The following is a 19227-nucleotide window of genomic DNA, read 5'->3' as shown; positions in this document are numbered from 1 at the left end:
CTGGTTCTCAGACCTTCAGGGTCTGTCCGTGAACATCCCTCTGCGGTTGCCGCTACGACCGGACCTACTGTCACAGGGTCCTTGTCTTCACCCGGACCTGACTCGGCTGTTTTTGACGGCGTGGCTGTTGAGACGGCCATGTTAAGGTCCAGGGGGTTTTCCAGATCTGTAGTACGCACTATGCTGAGAGCTCGGAAACCATCGTGTGTGGCATACGTTCTTCCAATGGTGTCGACCGAGAGGTAATGCACCTCGGGAGTTCTGTCTGTCTAGAGTGCTAGCCTTCCTACAGGCAGGACTAGACCATGGGCTTCGCCTTGCTTCTTTGAAGGTGCAGGTGTCTGCCCTGTCTGTCTGGTTCCATCGTAGGATTGCTACAATCCCTGATGTGCGCACCTTTATGCAAGGTGTTCTTAGAATTCAGCCGCCATTTGTTCCACCGGTGGCGCCTTGGGATTTAGCTGTGGTCCTGAGGGCTCTCCAGGGACCGCCGTTTGAACCACTGGGCTCAGTGGATCTTAAATGGCTAACAGCTAAGACTGTTTTCCTTCTGGCCATCGCTTCGGCCAGACGTGTTTCTGATTTAGGGGCTCTCTTGTAGACCCCCTTTCTTGATTTTTCATGGGAACAGGGCGGTGCTGCGCAATCGTCCTGATTTTTCTTCCCAAAGTTGTTTCCCATTTTCATATCAACGAGGAAATAGTTGTGCCGGCTTTTAACTCACCTGACCTGTCAGTGGGTGAGGCCACTTTGGACGTTGTGAGGGCCTTAAGGATTTATGTTGACCGCACTTCTTCGTTTAGGAAGTCGGACGCCCTGTTTGTCCTCTATGGCTTCCGTAAAAAGGGTTGGCCTCCTTCAAAGTAAACTTTGGCAGCTTGGATCCGTATGGCCATTTCAGAAGCTTATCTTCATGAAGGCCTGCCGACTCCATCCTCTGTGAGGGCTCATTCCACTAGGTCTGTGGGTCCTTCGTGGGCAGCTCGACGTGGTGCCTCTGCAGTCCAGATCTGCAAGGCTGCCACGTGGTCCTTGGTCCATACATTTGTGAGGTATTACGCGTTTGACACCTTTGCCTCTCAGGATGCTTCCTTCGGGCAGCGGATTCTCCTTTCAGCACAGGAGCGTCCCCACCCTTGAAGGATACTGCTTTGGGACATCCCCAAGGTATCCTGTGGATACCCTATGGACCCTGAATTAAAAAATATGAGATGTTAAGAACTTACCCTTGTTATCTCTATTTCTACGAAGTCCATAGGGTTCCACAGGACTCCCGCCCTGTCGCACCTGTGCTGCAGATGGGCTTTACTCTGGTCACCGGTTTTTACGTCTCCCTCTGGTGAGAATGTGATTCTTGTGTGTGTCCAGATCTTTTTTCTCTCTCTTCCTTCTCCTCCTCCCGCCTATGGCTTGGTATGTAACTGAGATGCCTTGGCTCGGGAGCGGGATATAGAAGGGGGACCCTAGTGCATCCTGGGAGGCTGAAAACTTAACTCTATGGTGCCCGATGCCTGACGTCATCACCTATACCCCAAGGTATCCTGTGGAACCCTATGGACTTCGTAGAAATAGAGATAACAAGGGTAAGTTCTTACCGTATATCATATTATCTATTGGTCAAAGCCACCAAAGATCAGCGGGTTTGGCGACACTCTGGTTAGCGCATATACCTTCTGGCTGAGAATCCTGGAGCATTGAGGGGACTTCAGTTGGCGGTAGTGTGAGTTTCTCCCAAAGTGTGGGGATCCCATTACGAACCCTTCGTGACTATTCCTGAAATAAAAATGTTCCGTATCTGTGATATATGTAATATTTGCCATGTTTTTGGTCTGTTATTCTAACCCCATAAATCTGTATTTCAGTAAATCCTAATAGCAGTTTTCCTTTCAAAATGCAGTCCTGGTACAATGGTTGGGGTAATAAACTACACATCCCATCATCCATCTGCAGCACTAATCAGTATCACCAAGCTGCCTGTAGCCTGCTTGCATCAGCTAGAACTTTAATCCTGTTAGCACAGAGATAGCAGTTTTTGAAGGAGTTGACGTGAAGCGAAAGGTGCGGATGGAACCTGTTGGCTCCATTGACTACATACATATCAGTGATGCCCGCGGTCAGGAGCCATGGCATAGTAACATACTGCTTTGTCTATTTATTCTAGTTTTGTGATCAGAATGGTAAAGGGTCAGTGGAGTTTTTCATTGACCTCATCTGACCCCAGGTGTAAGAGTTATGATATGCAGTGTTATTGGCTATATACTTGTTGGTATGCGACCTAATGAACTGTGAAGTGAGAGTGGGCCAGACAGTGCTAATATTGCGTAGTATTGTCTATTAACTAGAGCAACTATACAAATGTGTCCTCATACTCTATTGGTGCAGTCACGCCAAAACAGCCATTCTCTGTGCGCCAGGTGTTGTGTAGCTCTGCTTGTGCCGGACGTCTTATTCGCGTCTGTTTCACACAAGAGTAACAATGCAACAAAACCGCTTAATGAGACTGCACTGACTAATTTGATAAGTGGCACTGGTATATCTGCATGTGATTGAGTCTGAATCTGTATACGAAGTGCTACAATGCAGCGTAGTTAAGTTCCGTTGTGCCTCATCTACGACTTTGTACATATTTAAAACAAATTTCTGCGTGAATAAAGTCGCAGCTCAACGTCTCTGGTACAGATTGAGTGGTGTTTCACTGCGTCTGTGGTGCGAATAAGACACAAATTTAAAGAAAAGGTCGCTATGCTACACTGCTCGGTGCGGCTCACTCGCGCCAGGCATCATATGATGTATTGAGGCTAGGTGTCTGCAGGACACATCTGTACAATTTCACCAGGCATTTGAGACTCTTCTAAACTAAAGCTCACATGCACCTCGTTATAGTGGCAAATATGTACATTTGTGCGATATAGATTTAATTTGGCAGTGACATGCCTCTGCCTGTTGGGAATGGGATGTAGTCAGCATACCGGCATGCGGGATGCTGAGGGTCTAAATACCAGTGCCAGATTCCCGACAGTGTCTAGATTCCGGCACCAGTATCCCGACCGCCAGCATCTAGGAGGGGGGGGCGGTTAGGTTTAGGCATCGTGGAGGGAGACTTGGGGTTAGGGTGTGGGTGGGGGAGGTTAGGTTTAGGCACCGAGAAGGGAGGGTTATGTTTAGTTCTGCTATACATACCTACCACTGTCGGGATGCCACTGACTGTACTTTGATCAGCGCCATCCTGACCGCCGGCATCTCATATACGACCCGTTGGGAATTTATCAAGAAGGGATACAGTAACGGTTTTGTTCTTGCACTGAAAACATTTAAACAATGCAGTAAATGTACGTTGCTGTGTGTTGTTTTGCAAATGGTAAAATGCATCTTTTCTATACTTTATTTTTGCAGTTTCCATGCTGCTCTTTTTCATTTGAATGTGATAAAAAATACTTTGAACCATGATCAAGAAAAACGGGGAAACTTCTTTTTTTTTTTGTAACTTTTATTGTATGTTTAGATTTTTGGCAAGAGTCGTGTAATATTTTTATGAGAGAGCCCCACCCATTGCGTTTTGCTTTATTATTTTGTCAGGGCGAATGGGAAATTATAATTATGTTAAGTGACTTGTACCCAGGTGAACTCTGCATGGTCATAGTCAGAAATCTCTGAGGACTTTCACCTGTATTTGATTATGTAATCCTAGATGTGATTTGTTTTTTTCCTGTAGCTGGGAAAGTGAACAGGGGAAATTCCGTTTGTGCCTGGAGACCTTTGATTTGTGACTGTGCAGTCAGCAAATTCTTTTGTGTTGCTGGTTAGTGTAGGTTACTACCCTCACATTGGACCTGATTCAGGGAGTGCATGCAATGTTGGTGCCGTGCACAAGCAACTGATTTCAGTCTGCGCATACGTCCATGTAGCACTGCACATGCGTCATGGTTACTGCCGAAAGTCACAGAATCAATTTGGCCCCAGAGGCAATTTCATTGGGCGTTACTGGGTGGTAACGAGGATGGCTAGCCGGTCAACGGCTACATCTTCTGCCACAGTTGCACTGATTTTGGTGGAGATTCTGCGCCTCCATAGGGCTGATGGAAGGCACGATGTTGCGACCTGATGTTAGTCTGTACGAATCCCATTGGTTGCGACATTAGCATACAGACACTGCGGCAAGACACTCAGTTGTGGCTGTAATAGCGAGCACCTCTGAATCAGGCCCATTATGGTGCTAAGGGAACTGCTAAAGGCTGATATATATATATATATATATATATATATATATATATATATATATATATAGAGAGAGAGAGAGATATAGTTACTTTGAGGGCGCAAATTATTTAAAAGTCTTGTAAGACACTTATTTCGTAGTAGATGGAAATTTCAAATTTTCAGATGATTCGAAGTAAGTTCGTATGGAATGTCCAATCAGAATTTCTTTAAAAAAAAAATCATTACTCCTCTCCTGGATATGAACCAAACTGGGTTCAGAGATGTTGATGGTAGATTCTATAGATTACTAATTTTTCTAAAAAAAGGCCCACTCACCAAAGAGAACACCCAAAAGAAAATGGCCCACTTTTAGATATAGTAGACAATTATTTATTAAAATTTGTTTGTCAGAATTACATAAAACTTATACATAAAAACTGCTTACACAATTAGCCTTCAATTTGTTTAACAGAGGAAGATGATGATATAGGTCCTGCTAATTACCCACATAGGGCAAGATTTCAATAAACCGGTATCTCCCTTCCGACCAAAGGACTAGCTTCTCAAACTAACGCGTTTTGTCCGTTAGGACTTAATCAGGGGAATGTGTATGTATGTATGTGTATATATATATATATATATATATATATATATATTCTTTATAATTATTATTATAGCTTGATCCTGGGATCAGTGCCCCCCACTGTTTAGGAAGCTCTGCAGGTGGATTGATTTTACTTTGATGGTTATCTGTGTTAAAATATACATCATAGGGACAACAATTCGTCAATTCCTCCATTGGAATATATGGATCCGAATCGGATTGACATATCTGGCAGTGTGTACAGCCAATATGTACGCTCCCGCAGCTGCTTGCAACAAACCGGACGATATCGCAAGCATCCCCATTGCAGGTAGTGAGGGCATGAACAAGGTATCGTTTCCTCTTTCATTACCTCGTTCTAATGTGTACCCATGATCCGATATGTCGGACGGGTACACATCGCTCAGTGTGTACCGAGCTTCACCCTTACCATCCCTTCTAGTGCCTAACCCTCCGGTAAGTGCCTAACCCTAAAAAAACATGTCGGCCATTTTTGTGACGACCTTTTGTACCTGTCGACCTAGTGACATAGATATAATGGGTGCAATTAAATTGTTGTAGACGCCTTAACCTGCATGAGGAAATGTGTTCAAAGCCCGTTTGGGTGCCCTTACCACTCTTTAGACGGGTTTAGCCTCGCACAGCGTGTGTGCTTGTAGCCACAGTAAATACTAATGGGCTCCTGAACAGAGAAACAATTGAATTGACCCTTTGGGCACCTATTTGTATTAATGCCCAGAAGGGGGTGTGGAAAACATTTGAATCACAGCCAATATGATTGCACCGTGGAGCAGTGGGTAACTGTTATGTTATTGTTGCTCTGTTTCGAAGACTGCAAAATATTACCTTCTTTGTCTGCTCGTTCATGTATAGGCCTGTTCAGCTATTACAATACTGCTACGGTTATCTCTGAGCATTTGGTATATTAGACCGACAGTGACCATGTCGACACTGTTGAAATGCCAACAATCCATTTTTAAGGTGTTCCTAAAACTAATGTAGACATTTTCACTGTCGACATGTAATATGTCGACATTTCCCAGGTGTCATAACTGACGACATTCTTGTGTCATGATTGTTGTTTTACTGACTGCATACCATTGCTGTGAATACTTCGAGCTCAAGACTATTTATATAACGTGTCTCCAAATTGCCACGTTATTTTGCTTTGTGTCTGATGAGCTTTCAAATAAAATATGTAAGATAAAAAATGGGGGGGGTTAGTCCTGGACATGTATTGCCGGCGTTTGGGCTGTTTCTACAGCAACTCATCCAGCAAGATAGAGACCATAAAGGTGCACAGAAAAATGTGTGATGTTGAATAGTTCTCAATACTTACTGCAAATAATGCTTTATTGCATAGTATATCATACTGTAAGTTTTAGAACTCTTGCGACTCCTAATGCTATAAGAATTCTTCTGCTTAAACAATTTGCACTTAATATAAATATATGCATTGCAGTGTAATTCTGGCCTCTAATAAAACTCCCTCTATCTCATCTTAAACATCTCTTCTGCAGCCTGTGCTACTGCTGACATTTCAAACATTTGACATCTTATTAATCGTTGCTAATGCTACTGCCAATTAATTTTAACCTTTACTACAGCGCTATATATTATAGCTATGCAGCTGCACATGAATAGTGTATTAAAGTGGTGTGTCAGGGGAGGGATGGCTGGTTGATGATTTCTAGTGTCATTAGTGAGCAATAAGATAGGGATTGCCAGGTCTGCTATTGAAGTTGTCTTCCTATTACCTCTCTGATAACATTTTGCAGTCTGTCGCAGTGGTCCTTATATTATGTCACCAGGACTCATAACTATGAAGAACCCAGACTTTCTCCTAGCACGATGCATTGATCTTCGCTGAGAGTGGTGAAGAAATTTCACAATTCAGAGACGGATAACAGGATCAGGAGCCGGTCAGTCAGGTTTATAGAAGAGGAACATTACATCAGTCCACATCAATAGAGATACTCCCAAAAGCTAGCACCAGCTGTGATTTCTTAGAGACATCAGCTACTTGGTTCCCATTATTTAACCAGCCGTGATGGTCTCTTTAATTCAGCTGATGCACCAGTCTCTTGGTTTTTTTTTTTTTTTAAATCTGTTATTTTCTTTTCTTATTGAACATTTTCTATGACAAAAATAAAGTATAGCCCAGATATAAAGTATGACTTGAAACCCTATAAAGACCACATTGACGGTAAAAATAACAATGGGTATGAGAAAATAAAACGCATACATATGGAGCAAAGATATACAACCAGCTCAAGACCAATATGGATATACTAACTTCCACCCAAAGGCGCCATTTGGATCCACACAGCACTGAGCTAATTGAAAGCAGGTCATAGATAAGACATACCAAAGTGTGGTCAAGATACAATAAATCTCAACATGACAGAACCATCATGAAATGATCACATATCAGGGTATATAAAATATATCAGAGTAAATGAAATATACAAATAAAAAAATATCCACCAGAATATCAAGGCTAAACACAATTAAAGTTCACCCCCCTCCCCCCATAACATAAAGCAAACTTTCCCATAACCCGCCACCCTGTATGACATAATCTCTATCTAGGTATACTTGGATCCCCTAACCCCCAAATGACTACTAACTATTCTAAATTACCTAAAACCCTAATCCCCCCATACCCAAATAGAGAATAATAACATGACATAAATGACTAGGGCAAAGAACTAAATGACCCTAAGATAAGCTTGAATAGTACTCCCGTAGTATAATGTATTCCCTGGTGGAGTACAATACCATCATACACTGAAGATGGATGCTGAAAGGCACATTTTGGTAACAAGAAACAAATCTAAATGAAACTAAATAAGAAGTAACTTATGATTAAGAATAGTCCTTTCAGCACGGGGTTCGAGGCTCGCGTTCCAGCCAGTCATCCACATCTTTTGTATTATTGAAAACATGGGTTGAGCCATTATGAACTGGATATAGCATAGAACAGTGGTTCTCAAAGTCTGTCCCCAGGACCCCACACAGGTCACGTTTTCCAGGTCACCCAGCAGGTAAACAGGTGTAGTCATTACTCACTGACACATTTTAAAAGATCCACAGGTGGAGCTAATTATTTCACCTGTGATTCTGTGAAGAGACTTGGAAAACATGCACTGTTGGGGGTCCTGAGGACCGAGTTTGAGAACCTGTGGCATAGAATAATGAATTTGGCGATCACAAAGCCTCCTTTTAACCTGTAGAAACTAAGAGTGAGTATCTTGTACTTACAGCACAAATTCTAAAATGATTGTCATATTTAGGCTGGCAATGTATTCAAGCTAAACGTGTGTCTCCATCCTTAAAATGTAACCGGTGGGCAAAAAAAGTCAGAGACTGAGCACCAGGTGGAGGAAGCTGTGAGGGCAGATGATGAGCACTCTCCATTGCAAGTTGGGGACTAAAATCGTCTCTGTTGAATAATTAAATCAAGCAATCTTCAAGAAATTTCTCTGGAGCTGATCCCTCAGCACGTTTAGGAAGACCCACAAAACAAATATTATTACGCCTTAGTCTACCCTCCATATCGGATAACTTAGCTGTAACAGCTGCCATCTAGGATGAGAGATCAGCAACGGTGTCTTTCATAAGAGAAGGAAGAACCTCCAGGTCTGATATACTATGTTCAGCTTTACCCACTCTCTCACGGGCTTTCTGGATATCATGGGGAAGCAAGGCAATATCCACCTGCGGTGGCCCAATTTTATCTGCAACACGTTGCTCGAAGGCAGTAATAGCCGTTAAGATTTCTTGTGTAAAATGAGGGAATCACTCTAATGCCATCCGAGGACTGCGGGGTTGAGGGTGGATTAGAAGCAATGGGATTCGCTGGCGGAGGGGAATGGGAAGAGCATGCACATTTCTACTTCAGGGTCCATAGGGTATCCACAGGATACCTTGGGGTATAGGTGTGACGTCAGTCGCAGGGCACCAAAGAGTTAAGCTTTCAGCCTCCCAGGATGCACTAGGTCCCCCTCCTATACCCCGCCCCCGGGCCAAGGCACCTCAGTTTAGTTTGGTGCCCGGCCGGAGTCGGGTGCACCTGTTGGAGTGGGGGCTAGAAGAGCCCCTGAAGCTTATTCTTCATGCAGCTGTGGCTGCACAACTGGATGAACAGCATGGACAGTCAGTCATGACGTCCATGCTGTCTTCCCTACACCCCGCCGGTACCAGAACGCCGGTACTGATCCGGGGATGCTGGTGGGCGTCTGGGGTCACAGCTAGCGGTGACCCCAGATGCTCCGGACCATGGCCGGATTCAAGGGGGACAGAGGTAAGCAGCGGGGTCCCGCGGTGGGTCCCCGCTGATCACATGGTCCTAAGTCCCCAGGCAGGGGGCTCCCTGGGGACTGGCTGCAGCGTGGAGCCAGGCGACCAACCTGCGCTTCCACTACCCCCTGGGACAGCGGACCGCAGCAGAGCGGTAGCGCTGCGGCGTCCCAGGGGTTAAATGCATGCCAGGGGAGCGCGCCTTCCCTGTCTCACAGCCGGCGCCTCCCCCGCTGCACACAGCCCTCTCTGCACTGTGCTGACTGGTCCTGTGTCAGCGCTCCTCCCCCAGGCCAGCCTCCTCTCTGCTCCTCGGCGGCCATCTTCTCCAGAACGCATGGTGAACGCTGCTGGAAGCGCTGGACGGAAGCATCGTGGTCTGGGTCCCCCCGCATACCTCTCCTCCGCTGTGGTCAGGTCTGTGTATGCAGCGCTGTGTCCTACCAGGCCCTGTGTCTGTGTAGTTGAGTGATCAGCGCTGTTAGTGCAGGAATTGTTATTTTTCTGCATTGTATGTGACTGTGCTAGCGCTGCTGCCTGTAATCTTTTCTTCTCTAAACTGTCAGCTTTATTACTGTCCCTGTTCTTTCTGCTAAAGCCCTTGCGGTGCGGTGCTGCAGGGTGGTCTCTCGCCTATTTAATACTTAATTGGTGAGAGAGGTCACATACGTGGTGCCATCATGTCTGAAAGTGATTTTCCCCTCCGGCTACAGTGTACCACGTGCAAAGTACCGTTAGCGGAGGGGGAGGGTAGCGCGGAGGGCCTTTGCCGGCAGTGTTTGTCCATGGCGCGGCCTATTACGGTTACAGCACCGGTACAGGAGCCGCCCTGGGCTTGTTTCGCTCAGGCGTTAACAGCTTTAGTGGGCCAGTTAGCTCCGCAGCCCGCGTTTACTCCGATGGGTTTGTCCCAGCAGTCTGTGGTGTCGTCACCCATGCAGGGGTTCCCACGACAATTGGTGGTACCCCACAGTCTCCCTATTTCCCCGCTCCCGGGTTCTCAGGAGCCAGCGTGGGTTAACTCCCTGATGAGTTCTGTACAGCACTTGTTGGATGTGTTGCAAGGGGAGTCTGTGATGCGGTCTCATAAATGGCCGGTTGCGTCTCTGTCCGCTCCTTATGAGGATGACGAAGGGACGTCTGATGATGGGGAGATTCTAGATCCTTACGATCAGGAACCTCTCCATACTAAGGACGCTGATGCTAAGTCCAAAGTATATATTCCTGGACTTATTCGGGCGGTCCGTACAGCCTTGGTGATTGAGGACGAAGTTCCCCCAGTGGCTAAATCTAAGTATGCCTTTTTCAAAGATGTGAAGGGCGATGCCAGTCTTTCCTCTTTCGGGTCAGTTGGTGGACCATTTAGAGGAGGCGTGGAAACAACCTGGCAAAAGATACCAGCCGCAGAGACGTCTGGCGGTGGCTTATCCGTTCGCGGATAATTATTTTGCGAAGTGGGAATCCCCTCCACAGGTGGATTCTCACGTGACCCGTCTTGTCCGTAGTGCCACATTGCCGATGCCATCCATGTCCTCCCTTAAGGATGCTACGGACCGCAAGGTAGAAATCTGCCTGAAGTCCGCTTATTCCCTTGCAGGGGGGGCAGCACGGCCGGCTATGGCCATTTGCTGGGTTGCCAGAGCGATGGAGCGCTGGGCGGATTCATTAGAGGCTTCTTTTGAATCCGACTGTCCGGCCGATCAGGCGGAGTTGATTGGCAATCTCCGTGATTCGGCCACCTACATCAACGAGGCGGCTCTAGACATTAGTACTCTGGTGTCTAGAATTTCTTCAGCAGCAGTAGCTGCTCGTCGCACCTTGTGGCTGCGATCCTGGAAGGCGGACGCAGATTCCAAGAAAGGTCTGGAAGCGTTGCCGTTTACCGGAGAAGTTCTCTTCGGTCCGGATCTGGATAAGATTGTGGCCACGCTGGCGGCAGCCAAATCTGCCTGTCTCCCGTCGGCCGCTGCTCCTTCTGGTTCGGGACCATCGTCCTTTCGGTCATCTAGGGCCCAGGGCAGGCCCAAACCACAGTCGTTTCCTCGACAGGCTGGCCCTAAGAAATCGGTCAAGCCCCGGAAGCAGGCATGGAGTACCAGACGTCCGGCCCCCAAGCCAGATGACAAGCCTGCGGCCTGACGGTCCGGGCCTCCCTTTGGGGGATCCCAGGGTGGGAGGCCGCCTGCTACAGTTCGCCCAGTGTTGGTCGACCACTACGACAGACACTTGGGTTCTGGAGGTGGTTTCCCATGGATACGCCCTCTCCTTCCGGCACAGACCCCCGGCTCGCTTCTTCACCACGGGTCTCCCATCAGACCGGAACAAGGCTACGGAGCTGCGGAAGGTATTGCACACTATGCTCCAGGCTGGAGTTATAGTGGCGGTTCCATTCTCCCAGAGGGGCCAGGGTTTCTATTCAAATCTATTTTTGGTACAGAAACCCAATGGGTCATATCGTCCGATTCTCAACCTCAAAGCACTCAACAAGTCTTTGCGGGTCCCGAAGTTTCGGATGGAGACCCTACGGTCCATCATTCTGGCGCTGGAACCTGGGGACTACTTGGTGTCATTGGACATACAGGACGCTTACCTGCATGTCCCTATTCTTTGGCGCCATCAACAGTTCCTCAGGTTTGCAATCAGCAGCGACCACTTCCAGTTTCGGGCGTTACCTTTTGGCCTGGCAACAGCACCACGTGTTTTCACCAAGGTGATGGCGGTCATGGCGGCTTCTCTGCGGCTGCAGGGAGTCCGCATGTTGCCGTATTTGGACGACCTGTTATTGGTGGCAGGATCTCCAGAGCTCCTGTTACGTCACTTGGACCTGACCATTGCACTGCTGCAACGGCACGGCTGGCTAATCAACTGGCAGAAGTCCACTCTAATCCCGTCTCGGAGGATTCTGCATCTTGGAGCCTTATTGGACTCGGGACAGCAAAGGATCTTCGTGACGGAGGACAAGATCTCTGCTTTACAGTCAAGGGTGCGCAGTTGTCTGCACAGCCGCCGGGTGTCCTTACACTCGGCGATGAGGTTACTGGGCTCCATGGTGTCGGTGTTCGACATGGTGGAATACGCCCAGTTTCACTCCAGACCTCTGCAGCACCTGATCCTGTCCAAGTGGAACGGGCTGACTCAGTCTCTGAAGTCCCAGACGATTGTGCTCACCCAGGAGGTTCGCCTGTCCCTTACGTGGTGGTTACAGACGACCCACCTCAACAAGGGACGTCCGTTCTGGGTTCCAAATTGGGTCCTGTTGACAACGGACGCCAGTCTTCGGGGCTGGGGAGCAGTTTCGGGTCCACACTTGTTCCAGGGCAGGTGGACGCCGACAGAAGCGGAGCTTCCAATAAATATCTTGGAACTCCGTGCGGTCTTCAATGCTCTCCAGCAGGCACAGCGGTTTCTCCAGGGTCGCCCGGTGCAGGTCCAGTCGGACAACGCTACCACCGTGGCCTACATAAACAGGCAAGGAGGAACTCGCAGTCGGGCGGCTCTCGTAGAGGTCTCTCGGATCCTGGTTTGGGCGGAGCGCAATCTTCCGGCCATATCAGCGGTCTTCATCCCGGGAGTGCTCAATTGGGAGGCGGACTTTCTAAGTCGCCAGGACGTTCATCCGGGGGAATGGTCCCTGCACCCGGACGTTTTTCAACTACTGGTGGACAGGTGGGGTCTTCCAGAAATCGACCTCATGGCGTCCCGGCACAACAACAAGTTGCCGGTGTACGGGTCTCGCACAAGAGACGAAGGGGCGTCTCTGGTGGATGCTCTGTCCGTCCGGTGGACGTTCCGGTTCGCATACCTGTTCCCTCCGGTCTCCCTTCTTCCACGGGTAATCCGGAAATTCAAACAGGAAGGAGGGACGCTCCTGTTGATAGCTCCCGCGTGGCCCAGACGGCACTGGTTCTCAGACCTTCAGGGTCTGTCCGTGGACATTCCTCTGCGGTTGCCGCTACGACCGGACCTTCTGTCTCAGGGTCCTTGCCTTCACCCGGACCTGACTCGGCTGTCTTTGACGGCGTGGCTGTTGAGACGGCCATGCTGAGGTCCCGGGGGTTTTCCAGCTCTGTGGTGCGTACCATGTTACGAGCTCGGAAACCGTCTTCCGCGAGGATATACCATCGCGTGTGGCATACGTTCTTCCAGTGGTGTCGACCGAGAGGTTATGCACCGCGGGAGTTTCGTCTGTCTCGGATTCTCGCCTTCCTGCAAGCGGGACTAGATCATGGGCTTCGCCTTGCTTCTTTGAAGGTACAAGTTTCGGCCCTATCTGTCTGGTTTCACCGTAGGATTGCTACAATCCCGGATGTGCGCACCTTTATGCAGGGTGTTCTCCGCATTCAGCCGCCCTTTGTTCCACCTGTGGCGCCTTGGGATTTGGCTGTGGTCCTGAGGGCTCTCCAAGGACCGCCGTTTGAACCACTGGGCTCAGTGGATCTTAAAGGGCTAACAGCTAAGACTGTTTTCCTTCTGGCCATTGCTTCGGCCAGACGTGTTTCTGAGTTAGGGGCTCTTTCTTGTAGACCCCCTTTCTTGGTTTTTTATGGGAACAGGGCAGTGCTCCGCACTCCGCCCGAGTTTCTTCCCAAAGTTGTTTCCCAGTTTCATATTAACGAGGAAATAGTTGTTCCGGCCTTTAACTCACCGGGTCTTTCCGTGGGTGAGGCCTCTTTGGATGTTGTGCGGGCCTTAAGGACTTATGTTGACCGCACTTCTTTGTTTAGGAAGTCGGACGCTTTGTTTGTCCTCTTTGGCTTCCGTAAAAAGGGTTGGCCTGCTTCAAAGCAAACTTTGGCAGCCTGGATCCGTATGGCTATTTCTGAAGCTTATCTTCATGAAGGCCTACCGGTCCCTCCTTCTCTGAAGGCTCATTCCACTAGGTCTGTGGGTCCTTCGTGGGCAGCTCGACGTGGTGCCTCGGCAGTTCAGATCTGCAAGGCTGCTACGTGGTCTTCTGTCCATACCTTCGTGAGGTATTACAGGTTTGACACCTTCGCCTCTCAGGATGCTTCCTTCGGGCGGCGGATTCTCCTTTCTGCACAGGAGCGTCCCCACCCTTAAAGGATACTGCTTTGGGACATCCCCAAGGTATCCTGTGGATACCCTATGGACCCTGAAGTAGAAAATATGAGATATGGTAAGAACTTACCCTTGTTATCTCTATTTCTACGAAGTCCATAGGGTTCCACAGGACTCCCGCCCTGTCGCACCTGTGCTGCAGATGGGCTTTGCTCTGGTCACCGGTTTTCCGTCTCCCTCTGGTGAGAATGTGATTCTTGTATGTGTCCAGATCTTTGTTCTCTCTCTTCCTTCTCCTCCTCCGGCCTATGGCTTGGTAACTAACTGAGGTGCCTTGGCCCGGGGGCGGGGTATAGGAGGGGGACCTAGTGCATCCTGGGAGGCTGAAAGCTTAACTCTTTGGTGCCCTGCGACTGACGTCACACCTATACCCCAAGGTATCCTGTGGAACCCTATGGACTTCGTAGAAATAGAGATAACAAGGGTAAGTTCTTACCATATCTCATATTTTTTGCAGCTTTGCAGCAGCAGCTGCATGTCCAGATTTCCCTATAATATCTGTAAAACATTGCCCGTTGGACCAAAATAAAAGGTAAAGTGAGCACTTTACCTAGGTAAATATATGCACCAGGCACTCTGTAACTGTGTATAGGGTCACAATTGGGGTATCCAAACTGACAGGGCACAGTTCAGTAAGGAGAGTAAATCCAAAATGGCCACCACTCTGCCACCACCTTACAAACCCAGGATAGCACTTGGAGAGAAACACAGGCAAATAGAAGGGCTCCGCAGGTTATAGAGCCACAGCACTGGCCCTAACTTCAAACAGGAAAACCGGGCGGGGTGAATAAAAAATGGCGGCAGCAGAAATCGACGGCCTGAGCGACCCGGTATGGATCACAGCAGCAAACTTCAGCAGGGAACTCCCCAGACAATGATGGAGGAGATGAGGACCGCACTGCACGCCAGGATTGGAAGAAACGGAAGCTGCGGCAGGGACCAGGGAGCGGTCACCTACACACCGGAGCCTGTAAGTATATCCTCCTTCTCACCCAATTTACCACCGGAGGGGCTGGCGGGGGTGAGGCACCGCTGGGAGGATTTTCAGGCCTAGTCCACCAGGGAAACTGGAGTAATGCAGGATTTTATGCAGGAGCTACAGCAAGCTGCTGCCTACTCCATGTTTGGTCAAAACGATGCACCAGCCTCTTATAAGTTTCATGTGCCTATTATTATTATTGTAATTATTATTATCATTATTATATATTTATGTAGAACTTTACAAATGGGATCAAAACCGTAATATAGAAATACTGGTTAATAACAGGCAGACAGAGGGCCCTGCTCACAAGCTTATTTAGGCCTATTTAAAATTAAAATGTGTGCTCGGATTATTGTCATTTGTTTAACTATGATTTTCTTGCGTTTCCTTTTTAGTGTCTCTGTTTCCATTTTAACTTGTGTACGTCTACCTGACTGAGCATAATCATTGCTAGTTTAGAAGTAAAGGTCTGTCCTATTATCCCTTTAATAGACTGACCGTAATACTGATCTTACAGGTGTGTGGAAAAGTTATTCTTTCTTGCTGTCATTTGAAAAATGTGTTGGTTAGTGAGAGTGTACACCAAGCTATATGATTATTTAACAAACACTGTGGTCTCTCATTGCAGGCTTTGTATCCCCCCCATGCCAAGCTGACTGACAAGGAGGTGAGTGACATACAATTCATAATTGAATCCGCTCTTGTTGCTCATATCTGGAAGTGTCTGATCATCCAATAACATTACTGCTTCTCTGCAACGCTCAGAAAGAAATGTTTTTGACATAATAGATTATTATTTGTAGATATTAGCACTGGTTAACAATATAGCCACTAAAGTAGGAACTGGCAAATATAGAGGACGGATTAGCAATACTGGTTCTTTGCCAACATCACTAATAGGTAGCGTACAGAGAGCTACTATGCCAGGACCACCCACAGAGGTGGAATAAATTTTTACTTGTCTTGAACTCTGTATATGGAATATTGTACACAGTACTGTCAATTTTAAGCCCAAATAAAGGATATATTTTATTTCTTTCATTCTGAACAATATTTTGAGAGGTGTCACACACAAGTTTTCACAGAGCAGAATAACTACTAGGAAACACTCAGTAAAGTCATACATGAAAGCCGTCTTTCCTCAAGGGCTGTAGGTGTGGGAAATATATCAGACTTTGCCCGATCTGTTTTGCAGTTGGCCCTGAACGCTGCATGTAGCAGTTCTTCAGTTGTCAGTGCAGGAAATCTAATCTGACATTTTATAGGCAAAACCCATTCATTTTAATAGTATTACTGTAATAGAGTTTTACTAGTGCAGTTTGGAATAGGAATAAGAGGGATGTTGGTCAGAGCTGTAATAGTACAGGAAGAGAAGTATATTGGGTCATTGTAGATTACATTATTTGATAGGAGCAAAAGCAATATCGGGTACCCTAGACACAAGGACCTGTTATACATGGATGGGTGATATCATACTTCTCCCTTAAATTACTACACATATTATACCTGAAGGTCCCAGCCCTTTATTAAAACAAAGGTCCTATATTCATATAGGTAAATAACTGTTTTATGCTCAAATAATCCATATGCCATGTAATGTAATTATCTTAATTTGCAGAAAACCAGCATATGTTACCTGTCATTCCCGGATTCAAACTCTGGTAAATATGTTTCCTTTTATGCTTATTTTTATGGTCCATTCTTTTAATGATTTTTTTCTTAAAGTGAAAACACTAAAGTGGGGAGGGGGGAGGGTAGGTTACAGAAACATAGTTCATGTGGTATCTAGGGAGTGGTCTGTGCACAGGTGTGTTCACACAAGGATAGGTGTGAAGTTGAAGATGTAACCGGTGATGTCAGAAGTATCTGCTGTTATCTTTCTAACAATGAAATGTCAAAATATATATATCCGGCGGTGCTTTCCTTCAGTTAGATGAAACCCTCAACAAGTAAAGGGGGAAAGAAGATTCTCTTGTTTGGGGGCACTCTAATGATTAGTTTAAGACTTAACTTTTAATAGATGTTATTATAGGTTGAGTCTCCCATATCCAAAATGCTTGGGACCAGGGGTATTTTGGATAACGGAATATTCCGTATTTTGGAATAATTGCATACCATAATGAAATATCTTGGGAATGGGACCCAAATCTAAGCACAGAATGCATTTATGTGTTATATACACCTTATACACACAGCCTGCAGGTCATTTTATACAATATTTTCACTAATTTTGTGGCTCAAACAAAGTTTGTGTACATACATGAAATTTATTTATGTTTCATATACACCTTATACACAAAGCCTGAAGGTATTTTTATACCATATTTGTAATACTTTTGTGCCTAAAACAAAGTTTGTGTACATGGAACCATAAAAAAGCAAAGGTCTCACTATCTCAGGCATGCTAAAAATATTCCGTATTTCGGAATATTCCGTATTTCGGAATATTCCGTATTTCGGAATATTTGGATATGGGAGACTCAACCTGTACCCTGTATTGACTTACAATGACTCTATAGATACATAAATTGACAAACGAGTAAAAACATTTATCAAATAAGGATTAAATCCTAGTGACTGTCATATATGCAGAATGGTATTCTAACCCAATACCTGCTGATTGTACCTCTACAAATATAATACCTATCCTTTACTGCAGAAATGTTCTGAATGGCTGCAGCTCTGGCCAGGCTTTTGTTCTTGTTAAGTAAATCTAAAATGTATTTTTCGTCAGTAGGGAGGCCTTGCCTAAATTCAATAGTTTGTTAAATACACTCTAACATTTACCGTACATTCTAGTCTCTGTTCTGTGCTCCACTCTTTCCCGCTCCATTTGTATCCTCTACCCAACATCAGCTCCCATGCAAATCTGATTTAATTTAGAGCAGGAGTCGGAATCGTAATGGTGTAAAAAATGGAGTGCGTTAGGCACACTGACTTATTTCATAAGATCAAATATCCTACAGTTCGTTCAGTGCGTTAGCCTGAGAAATCAAGGCAAGTGTTTCCACCCTCAAGGGCTCGAGTACACAAATGAGAAATAGGACTGGAATCTAAAACTACTCGCCATTAATATTTTAGCTAGCAATGGCTGAATCAGTGCCAATGGCTATTACTTGCTTTTTTGATGCACTTTTCATGTGTTCTTTTAAAAATAAATTGAGAGTTGTGATCAAGCCATAAATAATTATATCAAGTGTGAACTGTGCAGTTTCCATAGTGCAAATAAAGATACACTGTATAATTAGTATTTTTCTATTAGCCGGCTTTCTGAAAGACGCAGTGTTGCTGCTTTACTCTTGAGAAAATGACACAGTGAATGACTGGGGTAAACTAATGTATGTGCATACTGCTTCTGTTTAAAGGCTGCCTGGGAGACACACAGTTTTGCTTCAGATTTCGTCAATCAATTGGCAGGAAATCGTCCTTACACTGTGTCTTGGATCAGACAGACAGAGATTCACCAGTTTATTTAAAGGTTTGATTACCTGCATTATTGCACTATAAGTGAATAGCAAACGGTTTAAAAAGTGATTGCTTTGATCAGCAGCTCTTACCCTAGAGTAAAGACCTGTTGGTTATACTGATATTATCGTGTGTGAGGTCGTGGCTACACCATTTGTAAACATATCTTTTCCATCATATTGCATACATTTAAGACTATCCCTAAATCTAGAAAAAGGAGGTGGTTTTAACCCCCTATTGTTCCTCAGCACACTGAATAATACTTGCAACAATATATGAAGACTATATGGTCATAGAAATTCAGAGATATTGGTTGCATGCATTTGCAAATACAGTGGAAGCTGCTAGGCCACGTCACTGCGCCCCGGACGTGAACCCCTTAGTGTTAGGGACTGCTAGTGACAGAGAAGCCATGATGTGGCCTAGCAGCTTCCCATATATTTGCAAATGCATGCAACCAATATCTCTGAATTTCTATGACCATATAGTCTTCATATATTGTTGCAAGTATTATTCAGTGTGCTGAGGAACAATAGGGGGTTAAACCCACCTCCTTTTTCTGCTTAGTATGACCCCTCCCTTTCATGCACCTGATTAG

General features: G+C 46.2%; 1 protein-coding gene across 1 annotated transcript in view; it reads left to right on the top strand.

The window, feature by feature from the left end:
• Nucleotides 1-19227, top strand: part of DENND6A (DENN domain containing 6A) — a 69205-nt gene that overhangs the window by 10406 nt on the left and 39572 nt on the right. The window contains exons 2-4 of the mRNA XM_088472686.1: nucleotides 15793-15831; nucleotides 16783-16825; nucleotides 18530-18642. Coding sequence (XP_088328812.1) covers nucleotides 15793-15831; nucleotides 16783-16825; nucleotides 18530-18642 — 195 coding nt within the window. The remainder of the gene's footprint in view (nucleotides 1-15792; nucleotides 15832-16782; nucleotides 16826-18529; nucleotides 18643-19227) is intronic.

This window comes from Taudactylus pleione, unplaced genomic scaffold (genome assembly GCF_031769625.1).
Source record: "Taudactylus pleione unplaced genomic scaffold, aTauple2 ptg000128l, whole genome shotgun sequence".
NCBI lineage: Eukaryota > Metazoa > Chordata > Amphibia > Anura > Myobatrachidae > Taudactylus > Taudactylus pleione.
This window is presented reverse-complemented; position numbering and strand designations above follow the sequence as displayed.